Raw genomic sequence first — 16,464 nt, forward strand, 5'->3', positions numbered from 1 at the left:
CATCTCTGTTAGTTCTCTACAGAAATAGAACACTTCACATGGAAATGAAACATAAAAACATCAACAACTTAAAACTCATGACCTTTCCAACATATTTGTACTTCTATATCTTCTTAGAAGTCTTTCTGAAAACATATCCTATCCTATGTGTCCATCTATCACAGTCCATCAGGGACTGTGCAAGAAATACAGCTTTTAGGTCTAATATTCACAAGAGAGGCGTGAAAGCAGCAAGAGATAAAACCCAAAACAATCTCTTTTGCGAATGGTTGCTTAATCTTCAGGAGAAATTTTCATAGCTCTGGACCAAACTACCTCACTTAATGAATGCCACAGCATCAGAGACTTTATGAGGGTGCACAAGGAGCAGTTCATTCTGTCATCAGTTTTGTTTTGATTTTTTATGTACGAGTTCATGTTGATACTGATAAGTAAAACTACTGGGCACTGCTTCCCTTTAAGTCAATGCATTTATTTAAAAAACATGCAGTGATAACCCGTAATATAGTTGCAGCCATCAGAGACCTTCTTGTGGGTGAGTAGATAAGAATATTATAATGATAAAAGCAGAAACTTTCAAAAGCTAAATCCCTGACTTGTTGACCTCAGTTTCTCACAGCATGTGCACTTTAGTAGAACATCAGAAACTATTCAGTCACAGCATCACAGAGGAAGAAAACGCAAAACAATTAATTCTTAAAAAAAAAAAAAAGAGTTTTGCTTTCTAGCTCTGAGTCTCAAAATACACATTTCATTGCTACGGTCAAATAGGGGAAATCCTATGTCATGTACAGTCTTCAGTGAGGTTCTGCAGGTTACATCTCTTTTTGCATGGTTCTGCAATTGTCAAAAAATGGCAGTGAGAATGTTGATTGGCCTGAAAAATCTGCGATAGGCAGCCCAGAATGAAAAAAATTCAGTTAAATTAATAGAACAATGTTAAGTTAGCTAATAACCCTCATAGCCACTAGGACTAGTGAGGAGGTAGCATGAAATGAGTAAATCTGAGGGAGGAACAAGTGAGATATTGTGAATAGGGGATTTCACAAAAATATTATCATCAAAGGTTTCAGATTTTGTGGGGGGCAATTGGGTTTTTTGTTGGTTTTGCTGTTTTGTTTTGGTTCTTTTTTTCCATTTTTTGAGACAAGAAGCACAAATGAACATTCAGAAGGAGTGCAAACAGGTCTCAAGTAGCAGGCATACAAGACTACTGTTCCTTCCTCCCTAACCCTCAGTATGTTATCCACCTTTTTCTTTTCCCTTCCAAACAAAAAGGAGAGATACATATTCTATGAGCTGCCAGCAGATTTTGGCAGAAGACCCAAACTTTTCCAGAGTTAAAAAGAAAGCCCACTGAACCTAGAAGACTTTTCAGAGGTAAGATGAATAGACCCAAAGTGAGCACTGATTTTGATGCACAACCAATCAGCCTGATTTGCCTGAAATTTACAGCTCAGTATCTACACTTCAGCAAATAAACAAATCCCAATACTTCATTTTTTAATACAGCAAAACTGCAATGTGAATATAACAACTCCTGGTAAGTTCAGTGCTAATATAAATGATGTGAACTGCAGAAGAGTGCATGGATGCCTCAATAACTGACAGAAGCAGCTGAGAATTGGATGAGCTTCCAAAACAATTTTGTCTGCATTTGGATATGCCTACTAAATATTTATACGATAAGCATAGAATAAATGATCCAAAAAAATCAAGTATTCCTGTCTTTGGTGACTTTAATTATAATTGAATTCTCCCATATATTAGTGATCATATCACTACTTCCTTTTGTTTTCCTTTTGATTTTTAAAGCATTAAAGCATTTCTACTTATTGAGAAAATATTTCTCACAATCATTTCTTACAGATTAGCAGTTACAAACAGTTTCTAAATGTTTTCAAAACACAGGCAACCTCAGATATCAACAGGTCACTTTAAATAGAAATAAATGCACCAACTGCTATTTATCTAATGCCTATAATTATTTGTTTTCTTTTGCTAAGATAACTTGAAATCATAAGCCCATTAGAGGAGGGAATCATTCCTTTCTCCCAAGAATTATCTTCCTACTTAACTCTAATGGGAGTCACAGTTTAACTTTGCACTTGAAAGAAATCACTGTTGGATGCAAGCCTTCTGGAACAAACCTGAGAATAAACATTACCGGTCCTGTTCAGTAAATCTTTCATGCTCTTTTTAACTCAACAATTATTTCTATGTTTCATTCTTTGTACAAGAAATCATTCCCTTTGTGTTTGGTGACATCTTCAATACAGACAGGGCATATTACGTTTAAAGAATTACCTAGGGTTTTTTCTTTCTCCCTCTCCTCTGCTGAATTTTTAAACGTGTATACATTGTGCTTAACGGGCATCACTGATTACCACTATACTTTTCTGCTGTGTTATTAATATGCCTATGCCTCAGCCAATCCACAAACTCCCAGGGGCATAAATACAGCAAATAATTCCCTTTTGTATCTCAGTGATACCAACATAGCACAAAAGTATCCCCGAACATTAATTTATGGCTCACTTTCCATATGTTATGCAGGATCTCTTTAAATTCAGGAAAGCAGGCTAGCACTTGCAAATTCAGCTTCCTAAACTGGCTGCCTCAGCCTATTTATTCTATCTTAGGGAACCGGCAAAAGAAATAATGTCAACACTAGATGGAGCTCCTGTACAGCAACATCTCGGGAGCCTGTCTGCACGTCAAAAGAGAAATGGATGTCCCTGCTGTACCTGGCATAGCAGGAGGATGCTGTCAGGGTGGTCAAGTTCACTGCAGCATCCCCATGCCCACGCCGTCCTACAGGACTCCCATTTCCTGCCAGGACTGCTCCTTTTGAAACGTAGGGGCACCCCCGGAATCTTCTTTCGTGCTGAGAATCTACACAGACATCGTGTAGTCTCAAGGGTTTTCTACATGTGGGATGTAGCACCAAGTAAGCTAATAGGTGAAATTACAAAGTATTATTATCTGCCAGCCAAGGAACCAAGTGTCCACCAGAGCACAGCCAGCTAACTTGCTTCCTATGAGCCTCTGCTTTTTCTCTGAATGCAGCTGCTCATTTTTAATAATATGAGTATATGGTACTAATAATGCCAAGGTTGTGGGTTCAATCTCTGTATAGGTCATTCACTGCAGAGTTGGACTCAGAATATTCTGTAATTCCAGAGATTTTCTGTAATTTGAATGGGGAAAGGAGGGGGGGGGGGATGTTGGCTGCCATTCCTAGGAGCAGAACACACTATAAATATTAACTCTTCTAGTCAAGTTTCTGTCATAAAGTGGTCAAACTGGTTTTTATACTAACTAGGTATTAACTGGTCAGTAAATATTCGTAATGGATACTATGAATGCAGTCACAAAATATGTTGATCAGTCTGCTGTTGAACCAAGAATTTCTTGTGTAGTCTTGCAACCCAACAATCTCACATGCTATGGAGGTGAAATGGTCTGGAGAAGGCTACTCTTATCTTTATCCTAGATCACTTTGCTGGCTAAAGGATGTGCACTGATAAGTTGTAATCTCCATTCCTTAACCCATCAGAATGACCTTAAGGAGGAGATCTTTTGCTACATCCATTAAGAAATGGCTTGTAACCAATGCAGACAGAAATGCATTGCAGTACATTACACCCAGACAGTGAGTCTAATTTGCACCACTGGAGAGACTGGTGGAAATTGCACTAGAGAATATAGTATTGTATGTATAAGGAGGTATGACACATTCCAACAAGCCAGCATGGCTATCATGGAGGGAATTCAGACCTTACCACTTCATTAGAAGTCTGTGACAGGGCCATGCAAACAGGGGTTGATAAAGCAGTTAATAAAGCCTACTTGAATCTTCATATCACTTTGACAAGCCTAAAGGCTCTTAAGGATAGTAAGCTGCCTTTCAATAACAGAAATTTCACATGGATAAATAATTGAGTAGAGGCAGGAAATAAAGAACAGGAGAAAATAATTAGTGTTCTTTGTGGAAATTGTGGCCAACAAAGTTCTCCAAGGATTTGTGCTAGGCCCTGGGCTATTCATCACATTAATAAATGATCCAGAAAAGATGGTAAAGAGTGAAGTTTGCTTACCATATTACACCGAATAGCTCAAAATCAATGAAATCTGACGGTGAAGTACTGCAGAACAAGGGTGTGAAACTGAGTCACTGAGCAAATTAAATGCAATACTGATGTCAACTGCCATATGTGGAGGAAAACAGACCTAGCTTTAAATACACGGTAACTGTTTCTGACTGACTTACTGCTCAGCAAAGAGTTATGATAGACAGCTTTATGCAAACCACTCCACTAAGCAGCAATGCTCAGCAGCATTTAGAAAAGCAAACATCAAGGGTTATTAGAAAAGGAAAACAGAGAAGAGAAAATGTGAAAATGGGATGAAGATTATTTAGTGTTTCTCATAATACAATAACTTGGTTTTCAAAGGAAATCATCAGGTTGCAGACTCAGAATTAAAAACCACTAGCTTAGTACAGAGTTAATAAGTGGGATTCCTTGACATATTATATTGTGCATGCCAAAATTTTGCAATTTTCCTGACAACAACTGGTATGGGAAATAAATGCAGGAAGACCTATTAAATTCAAAAGTACTTCCTCAGGAAAGATGTCCCTACACCACAAATCAGAGGCTGCTGGGACAACATAGTGGAAAAATACCACTGGATGCTGAAAGTTTTCCTAACTTTAAGCTTAGTATTCTAGAAGTGTATGTAGGCAAAATACCTTGAATGGCAAACACTTAGTGTATACATATACAGACCTGTGCAAAGCACCACTATTATTTAGTTATTGAAATTATTAGAAGGAACAATTACAGCACTGCAAAGAGACCATGACCTGCTTGTATCTGCTAGTAATATTTCTTTACCAAAGGTCTGAGTGCCCACAACCCCAGAAAAGGTAATATACTTGTAAAACTCCCACTCATTCTCATCCTCGTTAAACACCCCTTGGTGCACTGACCAATAGAGAAAAATTTAAATGGAGCAAACCAGATGGTGATACGTCTACTGCTCTTATATCAAAAAATATAAATCTCTGGCTTTGTCTTGCCTCATAACCTGCTTTCTGCCCATTAGAAAAAGCCTGTTTAAATCCTGACTGGCATATTTATCTGCAGCCTTTCATCCTATTCCTGTGATGCCGTTTTTGCCTCTCACAAAGATATTACATAAAAATACATCTTCAGTTTTAAGAAGTACACACAGTAAAGAATCCTCAACAACCTCATGCAGCCGCTGCTGGACCTTGGCCCTGTTGGGCTGCCACACACATTCTTTCTGTGAAAGCTGAGCAGTTCAAAACCGGCAAAATTTGGCAGTTTAGATAAATTAGGGCAAACTACTGGGATTTATTAAAAAGACTTGAATGGAGAAGAATTTCTTGGTGCATCACAGTGTCCAGAACATACACATATTATACACCCAAACACCATGTACATACTTCACCCTTTCATTAAGAGGCAGAATTTGTAACTCCTCACCCCTAGCATATTAATTCCTACACTAGAACTATTTCTAACTACCTCCTGCTGAACTCACACTGAAGCAGATGGATCAGCCACAGCAATGACCGTCAACCTCCTACACAGTGCTTGCTCTGCTGCCAGCAATGAAAGGAAAGGCAGAGAAGCCCAACCTGCTCTGCCTTGGGCTGCCTGCTGTGCAGCACCCTACGAGCTTGCCTAATTTCAATAGGGTCATTAAATGGGTCAGCCTAAGGAGGTTCCCCAGTAACACCATACACACCCTGAATGCAGAACAGAAATAACCCACAAACTGTAAATCTGCCAAACAATAGCGCTTCAGTGTGCACATACATGTAAGAATTAAGTCTAATGCAGATCCAACTGTACTCAACCACTGCATGTCCTAAACTTTTCATAAGTGCAAGTTAAAGGGGATTATCTATGTTTTTGTAAAATTCATATCATTTCTTAGCTCAAAGTGCTATTTCAGTACTATCTCAGAGATCAGTACTAGATTTGGACAACATTTAGATATTAAGCAATAAAATGCCATCCATATATATGAACTAATTAGTGTTTTTGAAACTTAAAAATTGCCAGAGACCTAATCTAAGCAAATTTTTATATTCCCGTGGACGTTAAAAGATTATCAGACTACTTTTTATGAAAAAATTTCCCAGTCAAGTCTGCTTTGTGGATACCTTTTTTCCCCTGATAGTTATTTGGTCCTGAACAAATTTCTACTATTATAAATCTCTGTGAAAATAATTCAGAATAAAAGAGTTTCCATCTATAAACTGCTATAAACATCTATTGACTCACCTGGAGCCTGTTCACTTTGATTTCTTCTTGACATAGTTATCTACTATTTCTGCACTTGATTGGGTTAGTGAAACAAATTGAATCAATAGGAAATGGGGTGGGGTGGGGGTGTGTGTGAGAGAAATAATAGAAGATACAATTGAAAAAGACACTAGAAGATTAGCAGATAGTGAATGCCTGCCTCTAATAAAAAACTGTGAAATAAATGTAAATATTTTCAGCTTACCCCAGCAAGTTACTAGCCTTCTACATGGTGGCTGCTATACTTTCACAAGGAACAGTAGAAGTTTGTATCTGGCCATAGGATGAGATTGTATTTTCAACTTAGTGGCATCTGTCTGTGAAACAGGCTTAAGAAATTACAAACCGGAGAAGTAACACAATTTTACCACATTTCAGGAAGACTTGTTGGCTAAAATAACCTAGAGCAATTAAGGCTGATTCTGATAACTGGCAGGAGGAACCTTCAGCTGAAGCAGGTGAAGTCTGGTGTGGTCATAACATGGTAGTTTTAAAGGTGGAACCCAGGTGATTTTGATTAGAGACATTACCATCTGGAGAACCAAGAGATGAGAGAGTTGTTAAGCAATGTGAGGCTTCACCCTTTTATGGGATGAATGGTCACCCATCTGTATCCCCTGATCCACACTGGGCCAGCACAGTATGGAGGGGAGAGAAGGGCAGCCAGGTTCCAGGCTGCTCAGGGGTCAAAGCACAGGGACCCCCTGACAGAAATGGGGTGGTGACGTGTCATGGGGAGGAAATGCCTACTCAGAGTGGTGCTGCCTTGCATTTGCTGTCTGCAGATATCAAATGTTCCTCCTGCCTACATCAATTATGGAAAAATTTACAGCAGACAGAGGTAAATTTGAGTTAGTATTTAAAAAAACCCAAGCGACCCACAACAAAACCAAATACACAGATCTTCCAGTAATAGGAGGCATTTGGATTTTTTAAGTAGTGAATCATGTTAGCTGAGAAATCCACAGAAGCCATAAGTGGTCTGCAAATCAATACAGGCCATAGTTTATTGTTAGCTATTACTGAATCTTTGGTTTCAGAAGCAGTTTCTCAGCTAGTGTTGATATGTGGAAAAACACAAATGTAAACAGGATAAGTCTATCTTTTAAAGAAACTTATTTTTCCATGTCAGCACACTCTTAACAAAATTATTTTCTCACTTAACAGACTTTTCTAATTAAAAAACTGTCAGAAACACCAACATAAAACCCTTCCCAACAAACAGGCACCCTTTCTACCCCTCTGTCTTTGAGCCAGCAGAGTATTTCTGCTACTGACCAACTACAAATGAAAGTTTGCATGAGTCAAAATGAATGCAGGCATAATAGACTATGCACTTCAAACAGAATATTTTTAGGATCTGTTGCAGAACTATGTTTTCCTAAATGTTACTCATTAGTTGTACTTGCTATCAGCTCTATTTATAGAAATGTCACCTTTAATACCACCCCAAGCCCACTGGAAGAGGACCTATCCATTGGCTGTAGGCAGGTGAGAAGCTGCTAGGTATGGCTTTGTGCTGGGAGGTGAGTACTTGATGCATCAAGGCTCAGAAAACTTTGAACTTGAGTTCTTGCAGGATCAAGCCAAGGGAGAATATGTCTTTACTCATGAAAATACGTGTGTCTCTTCAAAGAGGAGTAATTTCTTACATCTGAGGTCTCAACTGCATCTCATAAACAGAGATAAACAGAGAGCTGCCAGTGTGTTAGAAGTCTGTACTCTAAATATAAGTACATTAGTTTAGTGCACTGAAACTAAGACATAGCATATGAAACCAAGATAAAATATTAAGAAGAAAATTATTTTTAAGGCATTTGTTTAAGGCAGCTGAACTTTAAAGTAAAATCATGAGCAGCTCCATTTCTCATTCGTTGTCTTCTTTGGCAGTTTACAAAGGAATAAATCAAAAATTGCTTTAATATGACTAGAAAGATGATCTACCCATAGAGTTGAATGCTACAGGGTTTCTAAAAAGATTAACTTTAAAATCTTCATTTAGGTATGACCTTAGTTTATCAACAGACATAAAGACATGGCCTTAGTTCAGTTCAAACAGGTTTAGGAACATAGACCTCCCCTGTGTCCAGGACAGACAGGATGCTGTGTATGGGAAGACACCACCTCAAGTCACACAGCTTTCATATGGCATAGGCATCTCTGAGTCCTCTTGAATAGTGGTGTTCCTTACACAACACTCGTTTGAATTCATTTTTTTACAATTAAATTTTGGAATCCACTTCTCAGGCAAACTGCCAGGTTTCACTACCCTGAAGGTTAAGAAAGAGAAAACAATCAGCAGGCACTTGAAAACAAGAGCTAAGAGTTCAAAAGTCACAAAAATATCCCTGCTAGTAATGTGCCTTGAAACTTTTCCAGCATTAGAATCTAGTGTTGGATTTCTGAAGCCAGAGAAAGCTTTGTCTTTCTCATATGTATCAATGTATTTAACAGTTTATCCTGATATGACATGACATATAGTAGTGATTCTGAAAATGAACTCCAGAATTCATCTGAGCCAATACTCTGTCTGTCCTACATGTCTGGCAAGTCTACATTAATAGAAGAATCTCAGGAAAAGATTAAATGTTTCTGAAAATTTTCATCTGTCCAGGGATCTTAAGTGTTTAAAAAGGCACTGGAGAGATTACATGTGAGATGGACAGAACTACAAGACAAATTTAATCTTAGGATAACACTTCATGTACCTCTGGTCTTTATGAGAGTATTTTACTAAATAATATACTTTTCCTAAATTAAAATATAATGTTTAATAATTGCATGATTGTTCTAGTTCAGCAGGTGGGACCAGCTATCACTGTGTGGGGCTGATCAAAGCTGTGTATTCTACCCCCTCTATTCATTCCCCAAGGACAATGGACCATTAGCAGCAGCTGCCCAGGGAGTCATTAGCAACTTCACACCCAGCCTGAGGGGGCATGGCTGCTAATGGGCCATCAACAGTTCAACAATACCCCCAGCTCCCAGAGTTAATCACCCATTGTGTGAGTCCCCACCCTGGGGGAGGGACTGGGTGCTCCCTGAGGGTACATAAGTGGTGGGTAAGAAGACCTCAGAAACCTCTTGTCAGATCCAGAAGAGCAGTAGGACCTTGACAGGAGGAGACCACCACTCTCAACCAGACTACAGCTATCACCTGCACCAACAGGTTTTTCACTTCCTTTTGCTTTGGACTTGGGGGAACAACACGGGTCTCAGCACAAGGGCCAACAAATCCCTTTGGGTTTGTGCCCCAGGTTATACTGCTGGGTTTTGTGAGTTGAAATTTTAGCTCTGACTTATAATCTCTCTTGTGGTGAGTTCATTTCCCCTGCTGGTTTACCTTTAAACTAGCACAATGATATGTTTAATTGTCCTTATTTCACTTTGCTTGCAAAGTTTACTCAGAGTTCAGCTGGGAAAATGGATCCTGTCCCTGTGTCCCTTTTCACGTTTGCTTAAATATATAACCATGATAGTCTCAAACTGTGACTAAGTGATGGATAATGGGAGCAAATTTAAAAAATCCATACATTTCCCCAACTCAGTGGCATGTGCGGTTTCCACTACAGTGACCTACTTAAAAGAGCTGCAAACATGCACAATCACCAGGGTAAAATCATTTATGCTGGAAACAGACCGTGATATTTCTCCTCTAGCTCCATTCCTAATGCTCCCCCAGATAAAGACCCAACAGCTTTTACTTCTATAGCAGATCTCAGGATATCTAATTGTCTCCTTAAAATCCCTATGACATGTTTATTGACCAGCATCTGCACTTCCTGTTGGCATTAAAACCTTCTGCCTTTTGTGAATGGATTGAAATCACAAATCAGACTGGAAAGCAAGAAGTAATTAAACCAAAACCTTCCACTTTGTCCATATTTTTTTTTCCATTGTGCCCATGGCAATGCCCTGGTGCTTGTTCTTGGGTCATGGCTTTTAAGTGCCTGGGGTAGGCAATGGATTGCTCAGTAAATAACTTACTTGATTTCACAGTGACATCAAAGTACATTGCACTGTGAATACTGCTGGGAGAAGAATCACATCTGCTTTCCAGAGCAACAGTCATGTGATTTCAAAAAAGGTAAAACACTTTGGAGATAAAAAAAAAACAAATAAACAAAAAAACAAACAGAAAAACGGTGAATCTCACCATGCATTTACATTTGAAACAAATCTCAGCTTCCTACTTTCATTGTCTCAGGTTTCACCCAGGCCACAGAACTACAGGATAACACCTTCACTCTCAGTTTGGTATAAAACACAAAGGATCACAAAAGTATCACAAAACAAAGTGAGAGGGGAAAGCAACCACATTAAAATACAGTTTTCAGAAGCCTTTTAATAATGAACTGTATTTTAAAGTATTTTAACAACTTGATTTTGGGTTGCAATAGATAGTTTTTTACAGTCCCTTCCAACGCTAACCATTCTATGATTATCCTCAATAACTCCCTTGCACCAGTCAGTGAAGTCTTAAGCCACCAGTTTATGACACAGAATATACCTGATTTTCCACTTCTTCAGTTTCTGAATCACTTTGATTAAGTTTTATACAATTTTTCCCAAGTCCACAGAAGACAATGAAAATCCTACAATTAATGAGATGCTATTTGTTTTTTGTTTTAGCAATAATATCTCCAAGTCTCAATAAAAACCTCACAATTCTCTCATGCTACTTTCCAATAGCCACAAAAAAACCAAACCACCACCATTCCATTCAATGGATCCTTGTTCAGTCTGTGCTGCTTACAGCACACACTGAATGCTAAAAATAAAAATGGCATTTTGTTTTCAAGTGGTATGAAGACATGAAAAAGCAATCAACACACTGCACACTTACAGTAGCTCTTTTTCAGCACACTCTGGAGTACAAGAAGACATAAAACTGACAAATAATGGTATTTATCAACAAATACAATCTGTTTATATAGACATAAAAATGTTAGGCAGCCTGCTACTACTATTTCTTTTAAGCATGTTATTTTCCAGTGAACATCTTTTTAATTAGAACTCTGCAAGCAAACTTTTTAGTATGCCCTTTATACACACTAATAAAAGAAAAATTATGAGTACTGCAAGACTGTCACAAAAACTGTGCATTAACCGCATTTAGGCTGCCTCAGCTGCCCAGGACACCCTGCTGACAGCACCAACATCACTCAGAGTAGTTGAGATCACCTTTGGCACTCTGGATTTTATAGTTTCATTTGGTTCTGTGTTCCTTGATGATCTAACAGATTTTAAGAATTATAACATGAAAACAGGTTAGCACAGAAATCCACATTCCTGCCATCCATCCAATTTCTACAGATCTGACTTTGAAGAATTATTCCACAAGCAAGTCACCCCAGGAGAAACTTCCCCATTTGTAGGTTTAATTCCACAGTCACTGGGGTAGTAACTCACATGTATCCTGACAGAAGCCAGCAGGTTCAAAGGGCACCTTTAACATGCTTTTTTTCTAATCCCTTAAACAAACACCTTTCCCCTCCTCCCTTCAAATGTTGTTTTGCCATCCCTCTGCTAAGTTATAAAAAGGAGGTTAAATCAAAGGAGGGAATAAAAACAGTCCTAACTTCTTTCTCCCTGAGAAGACTAGTTATAGAAATATTGGAATTCATAAAACTCACAAAAATGGAAATGAAACCTGGCAGAAAAGATGTATGTCCTTCTGCTTTGCACATACCAAACCAAAAACAATCTGCCAAAATAAGTCAATGTATTGTTGACCGTGAGGTCTCTTTTTGGATGGCCGTAGTAAGTGCTCTTGTATTATACAACAATGCTAATTCACTATGGGCAAAGCAGTAGTTTCTCAGAGGAAGTTCCCAGGCTAAGTAAATGGTCATCAGTGAAGCACTTGTTTGAGGCAGGGCAGGTACCAGAGACCACACCTACCAAGAGCTTATTATGCAGGTAGAGAACATGCATTTGGATTCACAACCTCATTCTAGATCAAGAGCTGTGGGAACATTTTTTGTGCCAAAGTGCTTGCACAAGACACACTGTAACCCAGGGTGGGAGAAGAGCCAGGCATTCACTCATCCCCTCCTGGTGGCCTGGGGGCATCAATGCAAGGATGTACAGCAAGAGGGAGCTATGCCAAGTGCCCTGGGCTGGGTGAGATAAGCTTCATATCTAGACATTCACCTACAGGCCAGTTTATGCTTTAGTTAGTCTGTTTTTGAATCCAGGAATAAGTGAAGAAAGATATAGGGGGAGCCCCTTATACCGAGCTGGGCTGTGGACTGATCGTCAGAAGAGCTCAGGCACAGCAGACATCAGAAGGCTTGATCAGAAGACTCACAACTTAGGGAGTTCATTCAAGATAGATTAACAGACAGCTCTTCATAGCTCATAGGAGAAGCAGATAGTTTCTAGAAGTTCCTATTACATCATCTCACATCCTAGTAGATCTAACTCTCATGCAGTAATATCCACACCTTTTATGCACTCTCACATGCCCTCACATAATTGGTTAACCAATTCACCTTGCATACACCACAGCCTCTCCTTGATCACAAGCCACCACACATGCTCCAGGTAGCTCTGTTCTCTTTAAGGTAGAACTCCAAACAGCTTTCCTTAAGGGCTGCACTTACACTCACCCCTACAGAAAGGGTCACTGCTTGGCAATGCCACTCTTAAAACAACACACCACTTTGGAGGATGAAGGCTGCCCTATGACTGTTCTTTGCCCTTTATTTTATAATTAAAATTATTTCCAGCTAAAACAGTTATATCTAGCAGTGAAAAGGCTGGTTGCAAATAAGTATGGTCTGGAGAAGATATGAGCACTGAAGACTTTTACCATCACTTCTGATGTATGAACTATTCCTATGACTTAATTTGCTACAGAATCTGCAAGCATGTAATTGAAAAAAAATAAGAGTTTGCTTTGCAGTAGAATAGAAAGCATCTAAAAATGAAAACTCATTACCCAGGACATGAGAAATTCATATTATACATTGAAAGATAATTACAAATAGAGTACTTTGAGGAGGCTTTGTTTATGACAGAAACAGCACTGAGGAACCTGTAGTTTATCAACGGCACAGATTTTCCTGAGGGAAGTATTATATATGTTCATACACTTAGTCAAACTCTTTCCAGTGGCTTGCCTCTTTCTAGATCCCATTTTTATCTCTTAAAACGTGATTTCAAAGAATGGGACACATTAGGAAATATTTATTAGAACTCTGCTACTCCTTCATGAAGTCTTTTAAAAATTGTTTTAAATTACGCATTTCACTTGTGTTTGACCATAACAAAGCAATCAAAGTATCCTTCCGTTTAGAACAGAGCAGCATTGAGCTCACTGATCAAGTTGTGTCATGCACCAGTGTTAAAAAAAAAAAAATAAGAAGAAAGAATTATCATTGAACCCTTACCAAAGCAGGAATTGACAAAGCCATACCACCTACAAGCATGCTTCCCTCCAATCCACTTGCCACAGATGTTAGATGCAAAACTGAGGGTAGTGCCTGAGATGCACACTAACATGTCACTGATGCTGATGTTCAGGAGAAGCATGTTGACTGGGTTACGAAGGGTTTTAAATTTGCAGACAAGGATGAGTACAATTAAGTTATTCAAGAAACCAAAAAACAAGATAAATCCCAGAAAAACAGCAACTACTGTGTGCCCAAATCTTGTGAGTCCAGCCCTTGACTCAACAGGATCTGCAGGTGCACCAAAGCTCAGGTTATATGTCCAAGTGTGGTTCATTTTGGGCTTTGACAAAGATCAGTGGGAGCAGAGATGCTGGGTGCTCTTTGCTGAAGTACTCCAGCAGGCTCCAGTGTTATTCCATCACAAGTCAAGTCATCTCAGGAGTCTTCTGATCCTTGCTCAGATAAGATACATCTTAGATGGTTAGTCAGGTGTGAAATACTGAATTGCAGCACGGGTGTATTTTCCCGCGCTGTGTTTTTCCAGTGGTCTGTTCTGCAGTAATTCCAGGGCAGCAAAACCAAGTGAACAATCACCTCAAATTCATCTTTGTTATTTAAACCTAAAATCATCTTAGATGATCTCTTTTGATGCTCAGAATGGAAGGTATCTTAAAAAGATGTTTCAGCATGGTCTCCGCTTTCAGAGTCAAATGACAGCCCTATTGATGGGAGCTACCCTTGTTTCCTCTGGCAATGGGTGTCTTTCTGAAAATACAGAAGAAAAGAAATAGTAAAACCCAAAATAACTCTTTCCATACAAAGACAAAAACCATAGGAACATAATTTACTAATGTTTCATCCCATTTTGAACTGTAACAAATATCTTTCAGCCTTTTCAGTTTTCATTCTGAATGTTAAGAGAAGATGCAGTTTGCTAATATGTCCTTAGCTGTTCTAAGCAGTTTTTCCCTAGCTCACAGTTTAGCATGGTGGCGGTTATTTGCACCTTCCTAAGAAAGTTCCTGAGCTGAGAAAATACATGGTAAGATGTCTCTTTTGCAGCAGCTTCCCAGAGGAAGAATTCTGTCTTCCTCCACACTAAGGGAAGCTTCAGTCTTGGCTAGACCTTAATTAAAATGATGAAACATTCAGAAGACGGAGAAAGTCTTTCTTTTCTCAGAAAAATAATTTTAAATGCAGTCCCTCAAGCTCTTATGCCTAATCATCTTCATAAGTGTCTTGGACATAGGACTGGAAGTGATACTGAGCAAGTTTTCAGATGACACAGAACTTGGAGGAGCTGTTGACTCCCTCAAAGGCAGAGAGGCCCTGCAGGGAGACCTCAACAAATTAGAGGATGGGCAATCACCAACCATATAAACTTCAACAAGGAGAAGTGACACATTCTGTGCCTGGGATGGGGCAACTCCTGATGTATGTAAATATGGGAGTAGTGTGAGTTATGGCACTCAAAAGATGTGGAGACAGACTCAGGCAGCAGCCAGAATAGAAGGCTTTATTTTTAGATACAACTCTATTTTTATCTACTACTTGCTACACCACATCATCAAATAATTGGTTAGTCAGCTCCCTAAGCACAGATGGACACATTCTACTGGCCACAAGGTATGCTGCATTCTTTAGGTGGCCCCTTTCTTCTTAAGGGTGCACTCCAAACTGCTCTTCTTTTCAAGGATATATTTTGAACTGTTCAGATCAGTTTCCTCATCAATTACCTCAGACAGTAGAAGATCCACAGACCCGCTGGCAATCCCCACATGTAAAGACTTGGGAATGAGATTCTGGAAAACAGTGCCATGGAAAGGGCCCTGAACGTCCTGGTTGATGGCAAGTCGAATATGAGTCAGCAGTGTCCTGGCAGCCAGGAGGGACAACCATGTCCTGGGGGGCATCAGGCATAGCATCACCAGTTGGTTAAGGGAGGGGATTGTCGCACTCTTATTCTGCACTGGGGCGGCCTCACCTGGATTATTGTGTGCAGTTTTGGGTGCTGCAATATGGCAAAGAAAAAAAAGCTGTTAGAGAGCGTCCAAAGGAGGGCAACAAAGATCATGAAGGGCCTTGAGGGGAATCTGTATGAGGAGCAGCTGAGGTCACTTGGTCTGTTCAGCCTGGAGAAGAGGAGACTGAGGGGAGACCTCATTGCAGTTACAGCTTCCTCATGAGGGAAAGTGGAGGAGTAGGCACTGACCTCTTCTCTGTGACCAGTGACAGGACCTGAGGGCCTGGCCTGAAGTTGTGTCAGGGGAGGTTTAGGCTGCTTATTAGGAAAAGATTCTTCACCCAGAGGGTGGTTGGGAGCAGACTTCCCAGGGTAACACTTCCCCAGGGAAGTGGTCACAGCACCAAGCCTGACAGAGTTCCAGACACATTTGGACAATGCTCTCGGGCACATGGTGTTACTCTTGGGAATGGTCCTGTGCAGGGCCAGGATTTGGACTCAATGATCATTGTGGGTCCCTTCCAACTCACCATGTTCTGTGACTCATGTGCTTACAAAGGTTGGCAGATCTGTGATATTAATTTCTCTCCTCCTATATTTACCAGTGGACAGATGTCTTCCTTCATTATTTATAAAGCAGCCAGACTCCCAAAGCCTTGCATGTCCCTCCCACCACAGACATGAATTTGTTTACCTGCATGCAGTGTGTGTCTTTTGTGAAGAAATAGTGTTTAATGTGGATACATATCTGCTTAGC

The 16,464-nt window shown here is 39.6% G+C and overlaps 1 protein-coding gene across 1 annotated transcript in view; it reads right to left on the reverse strand.

Moving 5' to 3' along the window:
• Positions 1–14,087, reverse strand: part of LOC139681999 (pinopsin-like) — a 72,304-nt gene extending 58,217 nt beyond the window's left edge. Inside the window, 1 exon segment of the mRNA XM_071575928.1 lies at positions 13,742–14,087. Within this exon segment, the coding sequence (XP_071432029.1) occupies positions 13,742–14,078 (337 nt within the window). The 5' untranslated portion in view covers positions 14,079–14,087.
• Between the last annotated feature and the right edge of the window lie 2,377 nt (positions 14,088–16,464).

The sequence above is a fragment of the Pithys albifrons genome, chromosome 1, assembly GCF_047495875.1.
Source record: "Pithys albifrons albifrons isolate INPA30051 chromosome 1, PitAlb_v1, whole genome shotgun sequence".
In the NCBI taxonomy this organism is placed as follows: domain Eukaryota; kingdom Metazoa; phylum Chordata; class Aves; order Passeriformes; family Thamnophilidae; genus Pithys; species Pithys albifrons.